Here is a 16660-nt window from a genome sequence, read left to right as displayed (position 1 = left end):
TAAACTTATCTTTATTACTGCAGCCACAGTTTCGATGTACGATATCGAAATTAACGTATTTCATCATTTAATACAGATAACGATAAATTGTGAAAAATAATATATGCGTTTCAAAACATCCTGTATCGTAGTTTTTATATAAGTTTATTACACACATGAACACGTACTCGATAGTGTGATACACACACATAGAATCATCACCAATCATCGAATCGAACGCGATGAACTAATTGTTCGAATTGATTTCAACGCGAATCGAATCAATAAAATTTGGCAAATAGTACTGTACTTTCGCAATGAAACCGCAAACTAGACACAAAAAAACAGATCTCAGGTGCAAGGCCAATGACTTTACGCACTTCCGAATAAATATAGACAGAAAAAATCATTAAAATTTTACTAGCCCGACCCGATCATTGAACCCAGGAACTAGCTGGGCCAATGTTTAATAAAATATATATGTATGTTGATCTAATATCAGCTACGCCTTCCCCAAATTCCATTATAATACTTCCAATAGGATTCGCGTGATGCGTGCCCAAACATTGAACCGACAAAATAATATATTTCTTTACAGATAATGCCCGCTACGATATTAATCTAACCTCATTTTATGAACAGACACGAACGGTAATCGCTTTGAGGTTCATATATCTACGATATGAAGCACAAGGTGAATTTTTCCATGCACGCTTAGTGCGAATCCACGACATGGATAAGAAAAAGGTTAACACTTTCATTATAATTGGTAAAAAATATATTGTTATATTTTTTTAAGTTTTTCTAATTGATAATAGATGGCGTTAGTAGTCAGTTAAATCGCGCTATAATTTGGCTCATTGGAGTTGCATAAAAGATAGAGTTTTTTTGTAAAATTTATGCTCTAAATTACAGTGTTTATTAAGAAACAGTTTATAAGCAGATTTAAGGAAGACGTATGTTTGAGTTTTTTTTTCCATTCATCCCTTAAATTTTTAACGTTTTTTTAATTGGGAGTGTCTTATCGTGTATTCTGTTTATACACGGAGACAAAAAAATATTGATCATATACGATTTTGGGATTAGAGTATCATGCATAGTGCCCCCATACTCCTTAATCACCATCAATGTATACGAACAAACGCAAGAAACCTTTAAGATTTTAGCAATAAAGTTTAATTATTTTTTCTATATACCTACATTCAGTTAAAAAATTTAATTAAAAAAAATATATATGACAAAGTTGAAAGTCTGCGTGTATTTTTCTCTAGACTGGTAGTCGAAAGATTTAGGTGTTAATGACCTCAAGGTCTAAGTATAAACATCTTGACTAGTTTTTTCTGCTTTACCCGCATGTTACCGTTACAACCATATGTAGAAGAGCCTCTCTATGTGTGTATGGATATAAGATTGAAAGATTGTGTATACATGTATTAAAACACAGTTAAAATTCCAGATATTATAACAATCATTTTATTGACCTTAGATGACGTATATTTATATTTTAAAGATTAATCTGTAGGTATATCATTAAATTAGTGAATGTATTCACAACCTTTGGAGTTAATTTTTTATTTTTTTTATGATATCAGTAAGCGGACGAGCATATGTGCCACCTGATGGTAAGTGGTCACCACTATAGACAATGGCGTTACAAGAAATATTAACCATTCCTTACATCACCAATGTCCCACCAACCTTGGGAACTAAGATGTTACGTCCCTTGTGCCTTTTACACTGGCTCACTCACCCTTCAAACCGGAACACAACAATACTGAGTACCGCTTTTTGGCGGTAGAATATCTGATGAGTGGGTGGTACCTACCCAGACAGGCACAAACCATCCACCATCATCGTATCCTTATTAGACCACCCTTTTGTATATCTATCTATCCATTTATAATTATAATTTTGTTTCTGAATCGTCATTTCATCAATATCAATATTCAGCCCAAATAAGTTCCAATCACTTCGACTTTTATACGAGAAAAATTAAAATGATCAATATCCGAACGTAGAAGGCTTAGAGTTAATGTGGTTCTAACATTCTAAATAAATAAAAAAGTCAATTATTAACTTCTCCTATCTATCATAACAAAATGGCCGTAAAAATCTCGCTAAATATTATATTCTATTTCAAAAGATTTTCACTGAAATTGTAAAATAGAATTACTCTCGGTTTTAACAGAAAAGTTTTTATTTTCGGTGAAAAATATAAATGTCAATTTTACTCACCTTTATCGTATGAAATATTAAACGAAATTGGAAAAGGTTTTCAAGTTTTTCGTTTTTCTGGTTCCACTCGCATTGTGGAATTATTTCGCACGTATGTATCACAATATTGGTTATGTATAAATCACAACTATCAGTTCTGCGGTTAAACATTTTTTTGAAAATCTAAATGTTGAATTTGGAAGTATGACATTTACATACATATACATCATAGATAATGTATGGAATAAATTTCGATAAATGATAATGTCGTCCTGACCAATTTCGACTGCAACGGCGAATCTAAAGGCAGGCAGGAGACTAGGCAACTCAAAGCATATTAAGTGCATACTGCATAAGTGTGTATAAAACACAGGTGCTCTCTCTGTATCCTCATTTTAATAATCCGATGCGATGCCAAATCCGTCACGATCGGGAAAAGTTCCGATCTAGGACCAACTGCTGCATGTACTTTCCGAGGCAACGGAGTGTACATACTTAGATAAAAAAACTTTTTACCAGATCTGCCTGGGGTTTGCGACGTTACCTAACCACTAGACCAAGGAGACATAACGTTTAAAAACGTAACGTCGGCTAGTTTTTACATATCACATCGAAAAATAGATAAAACCAGTGGTATTAGTATTGCTCGAAGCTGTTCCTGTATATTCGCGAATGTTCTTTATCGCATACCTTTCATATAAATGAAGATATTATGTCCCAATGCTGGGCTATGTCCTTCTCTCCCTTTTGAAGAGTAATTTGAAGCTTATTTCACCACGCTGTTCCAATGCGGCTTGGTGGTGGTGAATTTCATTTATATTAGACCGACCCAACTACGAGAACGAGATGAATTGAAACACAACTAAAGCATATGAAAATTCAGTGATGCTTGCCTGGGTTGGAACCCGTACTCACTGATCCATCTCAGCTTAAACAAAGATATTAACATAAAACTAATTTCATCCGACGCGTAATTTCATATCACTGAATAAGTTTTTTGATTAAGTTCGTGTCTACATTTTTTTTTATAATAATAAAACTATATTAAGAGTAGATCAACTTTGTCCCTAGGGGTAATAGAAAGTTAATGGAATGGGGATACAATCACACAAAGCAATTTTTTATCTATATATAATATAAGGCAATAACCCTGATTGACTATCATAGCTTCAATCAAACACATAGGTAGTTGAAATTTGTGACAGATCACTTCATAATTTCAAGGCGTTTTTCCTAACTTAACAGACACAGGGACTCTTCAGTCATTACAGTTCTGAGGTATATTACTCCGAACTGGAGGTAGATTGTCAATCAATAAGCAAATTTGTATTGAATAAAGTGGCAGTCCACTGCTGGACAAAAGCACGCTAGGAGCGTCAAAGCTTCGGGTTCTGCGTCCAGTCGTGTCCCGCTACCTGCACCAGGTCATCGATTCTCCTAGCTGTAGAGCCTTACGTTGAGTTTTATACATAGACTTTCTCAAATGATAAACTACCAAGTCAAATTAAATATGGTCATATTTTTTTCTGAAAACGTTTTAAACAAATTTATTTATGGAACATTCTGTGGGCAATGCAGTGACGTTAATTGTTAGATTATATAGAGTAGCTTTGATTGTTAGTTAAGTAACTATTACAAGCTTATCTAAAGGTATTTGATAACACGACAGATATCATATGAGAAATTGTTGATTAACTTAAATTACTTCTATTACTTAATCTAGATAAAGTATGGGGTCACGTTTTGTATTTCAATAACTTATCTTTACTTAATTAAAATAGTTTATTATCTTAAGTTTCGAAACTTATATATTTCTATTCTTGCCTGGCCATGAAAACGAATTTAATAAAAAAAGAAAACAATTGGCATATTTTACAGTACGCTCGTACGTGTATGTGTGATGTATGTATCGCTAGTTTTTAGTGGGAATGGCACTTGACCAGAACCCCCCATATATTTCCTCGCATCACATGGAAGGGATGCGTAAATTAATTATTCAGATAAAACGAAAAAATGCCCATAATTTTAATCATACGATCTCTGAAAACTAGTTTAAACTACTATTTTATTTTATTAACCGATTCTAAGATTACATCAGCTTCCTCCTTCCTTTTCTATTTCCTCTTTCGAGATAAGTAAGACGGATATTTACAAAGCAGGGATATTAAAAACCTACTATTCGTACGCTGCATACTATTTTTATAAAGTTCATGTAGAATCATAATTACATCACAAAAGACAGATGGAGTGCACGGAACGTTAAAGTGAAGCAACAAAAGCGGATACAAAATCCAAAGCGATTACAAATTCTTGGCGTTACTTTCTCGATTTCTGTTTTTTTTAATACGCAAAAAATGATGTCATTTTATTCTATGAAATATTGATGTAACGACTACGTTATTCGCTTTTGATTTTGTGTTCGCTTTTCTGGCTTCACTATAATGTTACGTGTGCTCCATCTGTTTTTTGTTTTGTAATCTGAGCTCTGATCGATTTCGGGTACGGTAGCCAATCTCAAGGCAGATTTGTTAACAGCGTAGAATATAACAATTGCAGTGCACAAATGCTTCCTCAAACACAGATGTACTCTCCATTCCTTCGACTTCCAAACTCCGGTCCGCCAAACTCAATCAAATTTAAATGAAAAACCCTATGTTGAACCCAGGACAGCAGGATTTGCAGCCGTATTATCTAGCTATTACACCAGCGAGGTCGTCATCATGTAGAATACAGAAAAACATGTAATACGATAAATTGTCTGTATGCACGCACTACGCATAAACCCGTTTCGAGGGTTTATGTAAACGTCTGGATCCACCCACTAGTAGAATAGTTCCAGTATTATCTGTAATACTTTGTGTATTATTATGGTATGGTTTGAAAGGTGAGTGAGCCAGTGTAACCATAGGCTCATAGATATAACTTCTCAGATCCAGTGACTTGTAACGGATAGACATTACACGTTTAATATATTTTATTGCACACCGGGATTCCGGGTTCTAGTCATCACTTCTTACCGTGACATAATGATTGAAATGAAACAAGACAAAATAAAAATGCCATTTATATTCTTAAATTCGAGACCCTATATATATATATATTCCAGCTAACCAAACGTAAGCGTGATTCAGAATTCTGTTTATCCATACAAAATGTTAGTACAAGAGAAGAGAAAATAAAAACTTATTATCTGGCAAATTTACTGTTGAAAAAAAATGGCTTAGCTAAGGTATAATTTAGTTCATGCATGCTGTTCTAATAATAAAAGTTTCGAAGATGTTAACTGTTTCCATACACCCGTAAAAAGTTACTAGATAGACTTGTATAAACTAAATACGTTTTTTATTATATATCAATAAAAAAATTGATTAAGTATCGTAACACACATTAAAACACTTCAACTGTCATAACGTTTTCGTGTCAATAAATTCGATAATATTAATCACCATGTATCTACTATACCTTACCACAGAACTAGAAATATAGAAGTGAAATTAATATAGTATTTTTTTTTAATATGGCGTCTTGAAGCTTAGGGGTAAAATTTTTGAGTTCGAATATTTTTGTAATGTGTAAATGTAAAGTTTCTTTTTTTATAAGATAGTTTGTCTTCGTACAATCTACTTAATAACATTATAAATGATGCCTTGCAACTCACGGTAATAGAATGCGATTTTGTAAATGTATTCCTTCTGGAAAGTAGGAGAGCATATGATTTTTTTTTTTAATTCACATCCTAAAGTTTGCATTAAATTAAGTACGAAAGTTTGAATGGAAGTTCGTCATATTTAAAAAAAATCGGTGGGTTTCTGAATAATATTTCCGATGAGATGTACCGTAGGGTACATCTATAGGGTAGGGTACATCTCATCTTATATCCCATAGGCTTGTATGGAATTTATAACATCATAAAATACATTTTAATTTCAAATAGAGAAGACGGTCATTGTTCTCTCTAAATTTTCGTGTTCAAAATTTTTAATGCCACCTCTAATTTACTATTAGTTCTGTGGTGTGTAACCAGCCTACCGTGCGGTCGTTGACCTCCGATAATGAGTAGCGCATACTGAGCCGTGAAAGAGTGCGCTCCATTTATTATACTTTATGGCAAAAAATATTTGATATAATGATTAAGTTTTTGATTTTATACCTATTTTGTTTTTTTGTGGACATATTTTTCGTTTCATAAGCAAATTTAATAAAACGTAATGAGTTGATGTTCTTAATTTTATATCTAATTACTGTCCGGATCTTAAATTTCGAAACAATCAAATTATTATTCAGCTACTGAGTTGTCGGTTCTTCTTGATAGAATCAATATTCCGAACCGGAAATAGCTTTACTTAAAAATTAATTTTACTGCTTTAACTTGATGACTCAGAAGAGTTCATAAGAGTATTTGAATAAAGATTATTTTGATTGTTATTTAAAAATATATATATATATTTTTTATTATTCATTGCTTCAGCTACATTTTGACGTTCTACACCGAACTGTCTCGCCAGGTGAATTACAATTTGAAGTTCTCACGTTAACTCCTTCATAACCAGTCATAGTAAACACGATCAAGATCTTGATAAGTACGGTCTGTAAATGTCCCACTCATGGGCTAAAGCCTCCTCTCCTTTAAGGAGATTTGAAGCCTACGCCACCTCGCAGCTCCAATAGGGGTTGGTGGATAAACATGTAGCAGAGTTTCATTGAAATGACAGATGACACATGCGGGTTTCCTCACCATATTTTCGAGATAAATTATAAACACAAATTAATCATATAAAAACACAGCGGTGCTTTCCTGGGTTCAAACTCATCGGGTGTTGACTTTTTATTTTACAAGTTTTACGACCGTTTCCGGGGCTGTTTGTTACTTGAAAGCGTATGTCTGTCTCAATGTTAACAATATCTCCTTGTAGCTCTCTCGAAGATAATTTAAACAAATGATGCTGTCTCAAATAACTAAAATTGTACATGGAAAAAGGTTAAAAAAAAATAAAAAAAAATATATCCTGCTGAGTTTCTTTCGCCGGTTCTTCTCAGGTCTGAGGTGCTAAATTCCGAACCGGTGGTAGATTTTTGACAATCAATAAGCAAGTGTAAACACTTCTATATTGAATAAAGATTTTTGACTTTTTTTTTACTTTTGATACGAAGACACAAAAACATTTCTTAATTAGTGCTACGAAATCAATCTATGTTTTCTAATATAAGGCTCCCGACGGGCTTATACCCACCGTCTTCAAATAAAAATCTCTTGTTTTAAAATTTCTAGCAAACTGTACTGTTAATTTGGGTACAATACACATGACTATGACATTATCGTTCACATGAAACAACTCATGCTTTATCTTAACTTGGTGATATGTCTTTTTGCAAGCCCTTCTCTGTAGGTACCGACCACTTATGATCAAATATTCTACAGTTAAATAGCAATACTCAGTATATTTTATTCCGGTTTGAGGTACGATCCAGTGTAACTACAGACACAAAGGACATAATATTAATAAGGCGTTGGCGATGTCAGGGATGGCTGAGATGGCTCAGTGGTAGAGCCGAGATGGCTCAGTGGTTAGAACGCGTGCATCTTAACCGATAATTGCGACACCACTGAATTTTCATGTGCTTAATTTGTGTTTATAATTCATCTCATGCTCGGAGGCGAAGAAAAACATCGTGAGGAAACCTGCATGTGTCTAATTTCAACGAAATTATGCCACATGTGTATCCACCAAATCGCATTGAAGCGGCGTGTTGGAATATGCTCCAAGCCTTCTCCTGAAAGGGAGAGGAGACCTTAGCCAAGCAGTGGGAAATTTACAGGCTGTTAATGTAATGTAATGATGTAAGGGATGGTTAATATTTCTTAAAGTGCTTCTATGGGTGGCAGTGACTACTTAACATCCGGTGGCCCATTTACCAGTATTCCAAACCGAGGCCAAGAACACAATCAGTTCAATAAAAGAAAACTATAAAACATTATTTATGAACAAACTACAATTTATTCATTCAAAATAATATATAGACATATATGTTTTGTAGTCGTGTACATAAATAGTCTTTCAATTAGTCGTCAAAGCAAGTCGAAAGGGAAAAATAAATACTGAAATATTATTATACAGCGTTGCTTTGGTATGAAATAAGAAATTTCGACTGAATATCAGAGATTCCCACGAGACGTATTATGATAAAGAACCATAAAGATAGCTTTGTATAAAGCTATTATATGAACAGAACCTTCTTCTTAAAACGCTTGTAATACTGGCAACATTCTGATAATATATACTAGTGAGTATCCCGCGAAAATTCGCGTTTATTCAAAGGATTTTTTAGGAATTTTGAGACCTATGACAGGTTTTGTATTGATTCCATTTCATTGTATACTGTGAGTTACTCATCTACATTCGGCGACTAAACGATGAAACATTATTAAAATTAAATCTGTAATGTCAAATCTCATACATTAGTTCAGGCAGAATTGAATAGTTATTATATTTATTTACGTTTTTCATTTTTTAAACTTATTCCCTTCTCTAAATTTTTTTATTTATTAAATAGTAACATTTTAGTAAATTGCAATCAAGAATCCTCTTTAATTTTCTATACATCCACGGCTGGAGTTCTTCAAAATGAGACCGTAGCCGATTTTATGCGCAGCCATCCCACGATCTCTGGGAAAAAAATCGGCTTACGCTATTAATATATAAGATCCTCATCCCATATAATACCAGTTTCTTTAACTCTCGTAATTATTTCAATTTATAAATAAACTTTGATAATTAAATATTGATTTACCAATAAACCAATAATATTCAAAAGAACGCGACGAATTTTCATTCCAATTAAGCACAATATATTTCAATCACAAAGACTTTCTATATCGCGAAGAAGATCAATCAGTCAATAAAACGTCAATTAAAATAACAATTCTACATCTTGCCTCTCGCTCTGATCTAATCTGTGGGAGTAATTTCGTGAATAGGGAACGGAAGTGTATTACAGGGAAGCCGGGAAAGCGCGCGCTATTTGATTTGACCAATGAGCGCACGCAATGTCAGCCTTTTAAGTAGCAAGTTTTGCTATGATAAAGATTAATATCGAAACAGCCACAGTCGTTTTAAATAGTACCTAAAACTCTTTATAATATGAAAACAGTGGAGGATTTTAGATAAATTACATGATTGCTTAAGTGACTTTCAAATTTCAAGAAAATATGGAGACAGGAAACGAATAATTATAATTAGGCATTTAATCTTGAGATAGTTTTAAAATTCCACAACACGTGCTCTATTATTACGATGCTAATACATACACTAAGCGAAGCAGATCAGTAACCGCTACCTTTTCATAGTAATGTCCACCTGCGTTGGAGGTATAGTGACCACATCATTCTAAGTGCGAATTTAAGATCAACGGCTTTTCATGCTTTTAGAGGCGTGGGTTTCCATCATTACCAATTTCCTTCCGGGCTGCTAGTAACAAATTATTGACAGTAAAATCCACTTACGTTAATTGGACACGACTTACAAGTACCTCGAGAATATTATAAAGTAGCAACTATATATATATAAAATAACATAAAAATATTCTTCAAACAAATAGGCTGAAAAAGCACTTTTGAATCGCCATGTTACAGTTGAATTAAATGTTAAACTACCACCGGTTCGGAAGGTAGTGACCTAGAGGAACCGGCAAGGAAGTCAGTAATTTCTATTAATAATATAGATGAAGAAATATTTTAAATATTCACTTAGTTAGCATATCTTAATAGTCGTGACCAACACATTGTGTGGTCTGTCTATCTGTTTCGTGAATCTTTTAGTACGGAACCAAAAATAGGCAACACGGTAGTAGAGTTATCCGTAAAAGCTATAAACGTAAAACTAGGAAGTTAAAATGGCGTCCCACTGACCTTATCTCGTTTAAAACTTAAAACACTTCTACATTTCTTAAAATATTTTTATAGGTAACGAGAATGAAACAAGTCTAATAAATGTACATACTGCCTTTAATTACACTGGCTCACTCCTCCTATTCAAATTTAGAAATATACTTAACAAATAAAAACATATATTAATAGTACCCTTACATTCAATCACATCGAACTGTGAAATTTGAATATGGAATATGCGTGCGCTCTATTTGACGCAGCACTAAAATAGGACTTTAAATTTATGTTTTTTTTTTAAGTAAAGTAGCGCCCCGTTATATGCAATACGTAACATTCATATTCAACCCACCAATTAAGCACAAAACTTGTCATAGGAGTGGGGATGACATTAGTCCGAGGGGTCAGGATAGATCCTAGTGTGACCCTTTAGTAGGCGGGCCTTAAACCATTGCGCTATTGACTTTAAATTATAATCTTATAACTATATAGACTTTAAACTAATTGCTTCGCGCAATTTCAGTGTTTAACGTTACTGCTCTTCTCCTATGATCGTATACGGCCTTATTAGATAAACAATGCCGTCTTATTCTTTCGAATATCAAAAAATCATATTAAAAAGGGAGAAAGAAGTAGTCGATAAGTTTTATTTTTTAACCTCTAGCAGCAAAATAACGAAAGCATTTTTTTTTGAGACTGTCCCCTGCTAATAAACAAACTCTTCCTTATATAATACACATAACCTTAAATGATATGGCATACCTATAACAGTTTAACCTTAAAACAATGAAAGTGCAATTCAACAAAAGACTGAGCTTTCTTAGAAATTATTCCTAACGATCACGTTACTGGGAATAAAAGAACTCCTCGTTAGAGGTGAAATCAACGTTGCGGGTGACTTTCGTTTTTGATAGCGTGTTTACTTTAATCTACCAGCTTAATGTCCAGCGCGTGTCTTTACTGTGTATTTTTAGTTTGTTTGAATCGATTTGCAATTGAATATGTCCGTGCTGTATAATAATTGTCATGGCGATCGGTTGAACGCTATAGAAATTGATGTCTCGCTGCGCCATGTATTGGAGAATTAAAACAATTTGATGAATTCGTGTCGAAGTTTATTAATCACAAACAAATATACTAACCATTGTTAAGTTTAAGATATATAACTCGTTTAGATGATCTGTGATTTAATATATCTTAAACTTATGTGATAGCGGCCTTATTATATTCAGGAAGGCTGAGTGAGCCAGTGCAACTACAGGCACGAGGTAATAACTTAGTTTCCAAGGCTAGTGGCGCATTGAAGATGAATGAAAGAAGATGAAAAATGATTAAAAAAATTGACGGTGATAATTTGTATGGGCGGTGGTGACCACTTACCATTAGACCCATTAACCCTTTCGCTTACCTATTTCAGAAAATTAAAAAAATCTCTATATGTCAAAGAAGATTGTTGTTATTTCTTTAAATACAGAGGTTACTTTTTAAAAATAGAACATTATACAATTATATAAGTGTTTTTTATTACTTAAAAAAATAAAGGAGTTAGAAAGCTGCCAGTGTAACGATCCAGTGTCTCAGAAAGCGAGTAAAGCCGTTGGTCCTGCGCACGGTCTTTCCCTGGTCTTTATAATCGTTCCATCGGACTCAATTCGTGGAAAGTGCGGTTACTGAATGCGTTATTCTCGGTGGAATCTAAATTCCGAACTGTTAGTAGCTTATCATTTAATTTTATTTTGTTAAATAACGATTGAGTGCTTGTAGGAACGTACTCGAAGAAAGTACATTGATTTGCTAGAAGAGGGAAATGGATTAGGAAGTCCCGCAATGTTTGCATATACACTCGTCCATCCTGTATACACAATTGCCCTACTTAATCCACAATCGATTTTTTTTAATAATATAGAACTAGTTTTTTCTTTTGCCTGAAATTCGACCAATGAACGACGCTTTAACGAAATACTAAAGATGGAGTTATATTTTAGAAATCACAATTCAATGAAGAGTCGATTGGACATTTAAATAACCTTGTTTATTTTATATCTTAGCATTAGCATTAGCAGCCCGTAAATGTCCCACTGCTGGGATAAAGGCCTCCTCTCCCTTTGAGGAGAAGGTTTGGAGCATATTCCACCACGCTGCTCCAATGCGGGTTGGCGGAATACACATGTGGCAGAATTTCGTTGAAATTAGACACATGCAGGTTTCCTCACGATGTTTTCCTTCACCGCCGAGCACGAGATGAATTATAAGCACAAATTAAGCACATGAAAATTCAGTGGTGCCTGCCTGGGTTTGAACCCGAAATCATCGGTTAAGATGCACGCGTTCTAACCACTGGGCCATCTCGGCTCTAATTAAAATTATATCTGTTGATTCATGATAAGAAACCGAAAAGACCGTCGAATTCGATTACCCAGTTGGGGGATAGGAACTGAACATACATCTACCAATTGAACAGCGTGGCTGAATAAACTGTTTTTATTTCAAGAAAGTTCTTTTTTTTATAAATAAGCGTATTTCAAATTTAACTAAATAAAATTCAATTTCCTGTACAATTTACTATTGAAAGCAATTAATGTTCGAAAGTCGGTACGTAACTCGATTCACAGTACTGTCCCTTTTGTAAATTGCTCCAGAATACGTACCAATTACTTCGTTAAACTGTAGACAGTTCCTTTACCTCTTAATTATAGCTTGTCCGCTTTATAGAGACGCGTTGACACCCTTTTAAAATATCGTTTAAATTAATTAATTGCTTCACTGCATTTATGTTCGAAGGGAGCGCGAATTGGCCAATTTACTTCCAACCTGTTCGTATAAAAATGATCTTAGATAAAAGCATTTGGTCTATTGACTAACTCACCCTTAAAACCGGAACAAAAACCGATACTAAGTATTGATGTCGTACTACCCAGATTGGACTTCTCGGTGATGGACCACCAGGTAGGCTATTTGCCTGTTATTTTGAATTCATGATAAATATAATGAATAGCAGACTGCACTCAGTTTGGATAATAAAATATTTATACTAAGATATATTTTAATCCGTCTAACAATGGAAGTATGTTAAACTCAAAGTTTGCTAGAATTTCCCTAAACGATATAATTCTATTGCTTCGAGAATTGGGACCTGGATCGTTTTAGGGAGATTATATTTCAAAGAAAAATAACCCTTATTACCATAGAATAAGGTACAAGGTATATTCGAATACGATGTATAAAAGTCCCAATCCGTCACACGCGATCCAACCCTGAATTTTAAGAAGATACTTGCTATATGCTTTCTGGATGTGTCTCGTGTCTGCGTACAACAAATAACTTCAAGATTTTTAGTTCAACAATTCTAACATGATCAACTGTGATATCCGCAATTTTTTTTTTTATGTTATCGGTAGGCGGACAAGCAAATGGGCCACCTGATGGTAAGTGGTCACCACCGCCCATAGGCAATGGCGTTGTAAGAAATATTAACCATTCCTTACATCACCAATGTGCCACCAACCTCGGGAACTAAGATGTTATGTATTGTGCCTGTAGTTACACTGGCATACTCACCCTTCAAACCGGAACAAAACAATACTGAGTACTGCTGTTTGGCGGTAGAATATCCGATGAGTGGGTGGTACCTACCCAGATGGGCTCTACACAAAGCTCTACCACCAAGTAGCAATTATTATTCTATAGGTACTAAAACATTTTTTTAAATTATATTGACGCTGTAAGCGGCTCGATCTGGAATCCACATTCTAAACTTAATTCCATTTTCTCACTATAACGAAAGATATTATAATAATAGAAGATTTATAATAATTGTGACTTTTAAGTTACAATTGTTTTAAAAAAAGAGGGAAGTTCAGTTTATAAAACTTTAAGATGAACTATTATAATTTATTTTAGGTCAATCATTACATAATTAAATATATATTTATTAACAAATACTAAATCGTTAATAAACACTGCAGTTTCATCTTATCTTGTCCTTTCTTGATACCGTATAATCTATATCTTTGTCTGTTATGGTATGCGGGTAACGCAAGTCGAGTGCGTCGATTACGGCCGTAATGGCAACGTGAGAGGCAATCGTAAGAGAAAAGTCTATTCGGGTTCCGTTGAAACAAATCTGACAGTTAATGGCGGTTCTGTATAATATACACATAGCCTTTATCTGGATATAAATGTTGACCAATTGGTTGACGAATTATTGGCATATTGACCAGTCTTTGTGTGCGTATACTTTTTAACTTACACGATAGTACTTATTTTTATTGTTACTTTTGGCTTCATACGAAAAATACTAATAAATTTTTTAGGAAATTAAAGATTATTGGATATAAAAAAGTATTGTCGCGAAATTACCTTGAAGTTAACTCTATTTCGCGATATTACCTTGAAAATAGTTTAAATATTATGTCATTATTAAAATACGAAAGTACCGCTATGGTGGCGTTTTTTCGAAGATATACCGTTAATGTAATGTCGGTTTAAAATATATAAAAAAAATATTTTATGATTTTATTCATTCTATACAATTACCATACCAATATGTATAACGAAATTATACTTAAAACTCATATCATCTCTACTTATAAAATCCATGGGCGAATAGATCTATATTATTTTGTTTTGTATACTCGGTCTAAAGAATCAGTTCACCAAATCTCACTTTTAGTGATTCGCGGATATTAAAGAAACCCCACAACCCTGACAATGGAATTTCCTTACGTGTTGATTTTATTAACACAAAGTGACGTAATTAAAATCGTTTCATTAATTATTAACAAATATCTTTTGCAACAGGAAGGCGGCAATTTATTCTCCCATTGGCCAGTTACATTAATCGCCCGTTACATAATAACTTTATTAATAAGTTACGTATTTAAGAGTTAAAATTATCATGTATTTTTTTTACGGTGGAACGAGAGCTCAAGCGGTATTTATGCATAAAAAGTAAAGTAAAGAAAATAGCCCATTGCTGGGCTAAGAACACACAGACACCTCACATCTTTGAGCAGGAGGTGACTGCATTTGCTGGATAAAATTTTAACACCAACCCACACTGGAGCAGTGTGTGTTGTAACCTAAATGATAAAACTGATATTTTTCTACTAACGGTACATTTATGGGCTTTTTTTAACAACAAAATAAATCACATTTATAACAACCTCAAAAAAAAATTAGCATCAAACTATTTTAACGATTAAATATATTCATATTAATAAACTAATTTCGAAACAAATATTATAGATAATGAATAGATGATTCTAAATTTATCTTGCCATACGTCATGATACCTGTATTACAAGTAGAACAACCTTGGTAACCAGAGTCGTCCTGCCAAGGTTGTCGTGTTCCTTCGCAAGGTTACTGCCGGGAGTCCTAACGATCCGGGGAATTTTAAATCTTTTAAACAACCACGCTTACTATACAAAGCAATATGGTGTTTTTTTAACACATCTTTTTTCCATTTTTAAAAAAATGGAAACAGGAATCTGTACAATATCATTAGCCCTGATTTTTTTTAAATAGGTATAATAGATAATAAATATTTAAATTAAATAGTAACGAAAAAGTATTTAATAAGTATTGTTAATTAAATTATTAAAAATAATCTTGAACATTTAGAATTCAAATTAAATATTGCTGTTTACATAAGATTATATAGTATATATTTTGAGTAAATTTATGATGGAGTTTTACGTTTTCTATCATCGTAAAACCGAAACACTAAACTTTAAATAGACAAACGATGATGTATATCGACCGAGTTTGCAAAAATAAATATTCCTTGGCCTTACATTAAACGGACATCACGAGTCATATCATCGATTGAAAAAAATTATAATGAAAGTATAATCATTTCTCAACTAAGATTTAATTTTTATATAAATTATGTATTACTATTGTAATTAGATTTACAGCATTAATAATTTGTATTTTTATTTCCAGCGTGTCCGAACATTCACAACATCGCTCGACGAGCTAGCTTCGCGTGTGCAAACAGCGGAGGCTGCGCGTGCATCATGGCGCGCGCCCGGCGACGCCCGGGATGCGCGCGCTCAGCTCGACGCTGTTTCGCGTGCGCGGGCACAGCTGCCACCGCTGAAGAGATTGGTAGACGAGCTGAGAGGTCAAACTCAGGCGATGGCGAGGGATAATATCCAATTGCCTGAACATTTAGTTGCGAGACTTGAGGATTTGAACACGAGGTACGTTATATAACAATATTAGACAAAAACTGTATCGTTAACTTGATTTCACTAAATCCCTATTATTTCGGATTCATATAACGTGTCTCATAAGTAAAATCTAAATTTCAGAGTATCAGGTCTAAGCGCCGGTGGAGAAGAGCGCGCGCGCCAGCTTGCTGGCGTAGCCAGGGATGGCGGAGCGGGAGCAGCTCAAGGATTCCTAGCTGGCTCTGTCCGCACACCCTGGGAGCGAGCTGTCACACCAGCCAACGTACCGTATTATATAAAGTGAGTGATTTGATAATGAATACAGACAATACGTGTAATAATAGATTTTGAAGAAAAAGTACGGGACTATGACGGCCTCACTCTTCAAGGAGGTTTGGAAGACATT

At 34.1% G+C, this 16660-nt stretch overlaps 1 protein-coding gene across 3 annotated transcripts in view; it reads left to right on the top strand.

Annotated features, from left to right (window-relative positions):
* Window positions 1-16660, top strand: part of LOC125071227 (dystrophin, isoforms A/C/F/G/H) — a 557159-nt gene that overhangs the window by 532037 nt on the left and 8462 nt on the right. For all 3 annotated transcript variants that reach the window (XM_047681335.1, XM_047681338.1, XM_047681337.1), the window contains exons 48-49: window positions 16025-16284; window positions 16396-16554. In XM_047681335.1, coding sequence (XP_047537291.1) covers window positions 16025-16284; window positions 16396-16554 — 419 coding nt within the window. The remainder of the gene's footprint in view (window positions 1-16024; window positions 16285-16395; window positions 16555-16660) is intronic.

Source organism: Vanessa atalanta, chromosome 19 (assembly GCF_905147765.1).
Source record: "Vanessa atalanta chromosome 19, ilVanAtal1.2, whole genome shotgun sequence".
Classification (NCBI taxonomy): domain Eukaryota; kingdom Metazoa; phylum Arthropoda; class Insecta; order Lepidoptera; family Nymphalidae; genus Vanessa; species Vanessa atalanta.
Note: the sequence above shows the minus strand (reverse complement) of the source record. Positions and strands in the feature narration are given on the sequence as shown.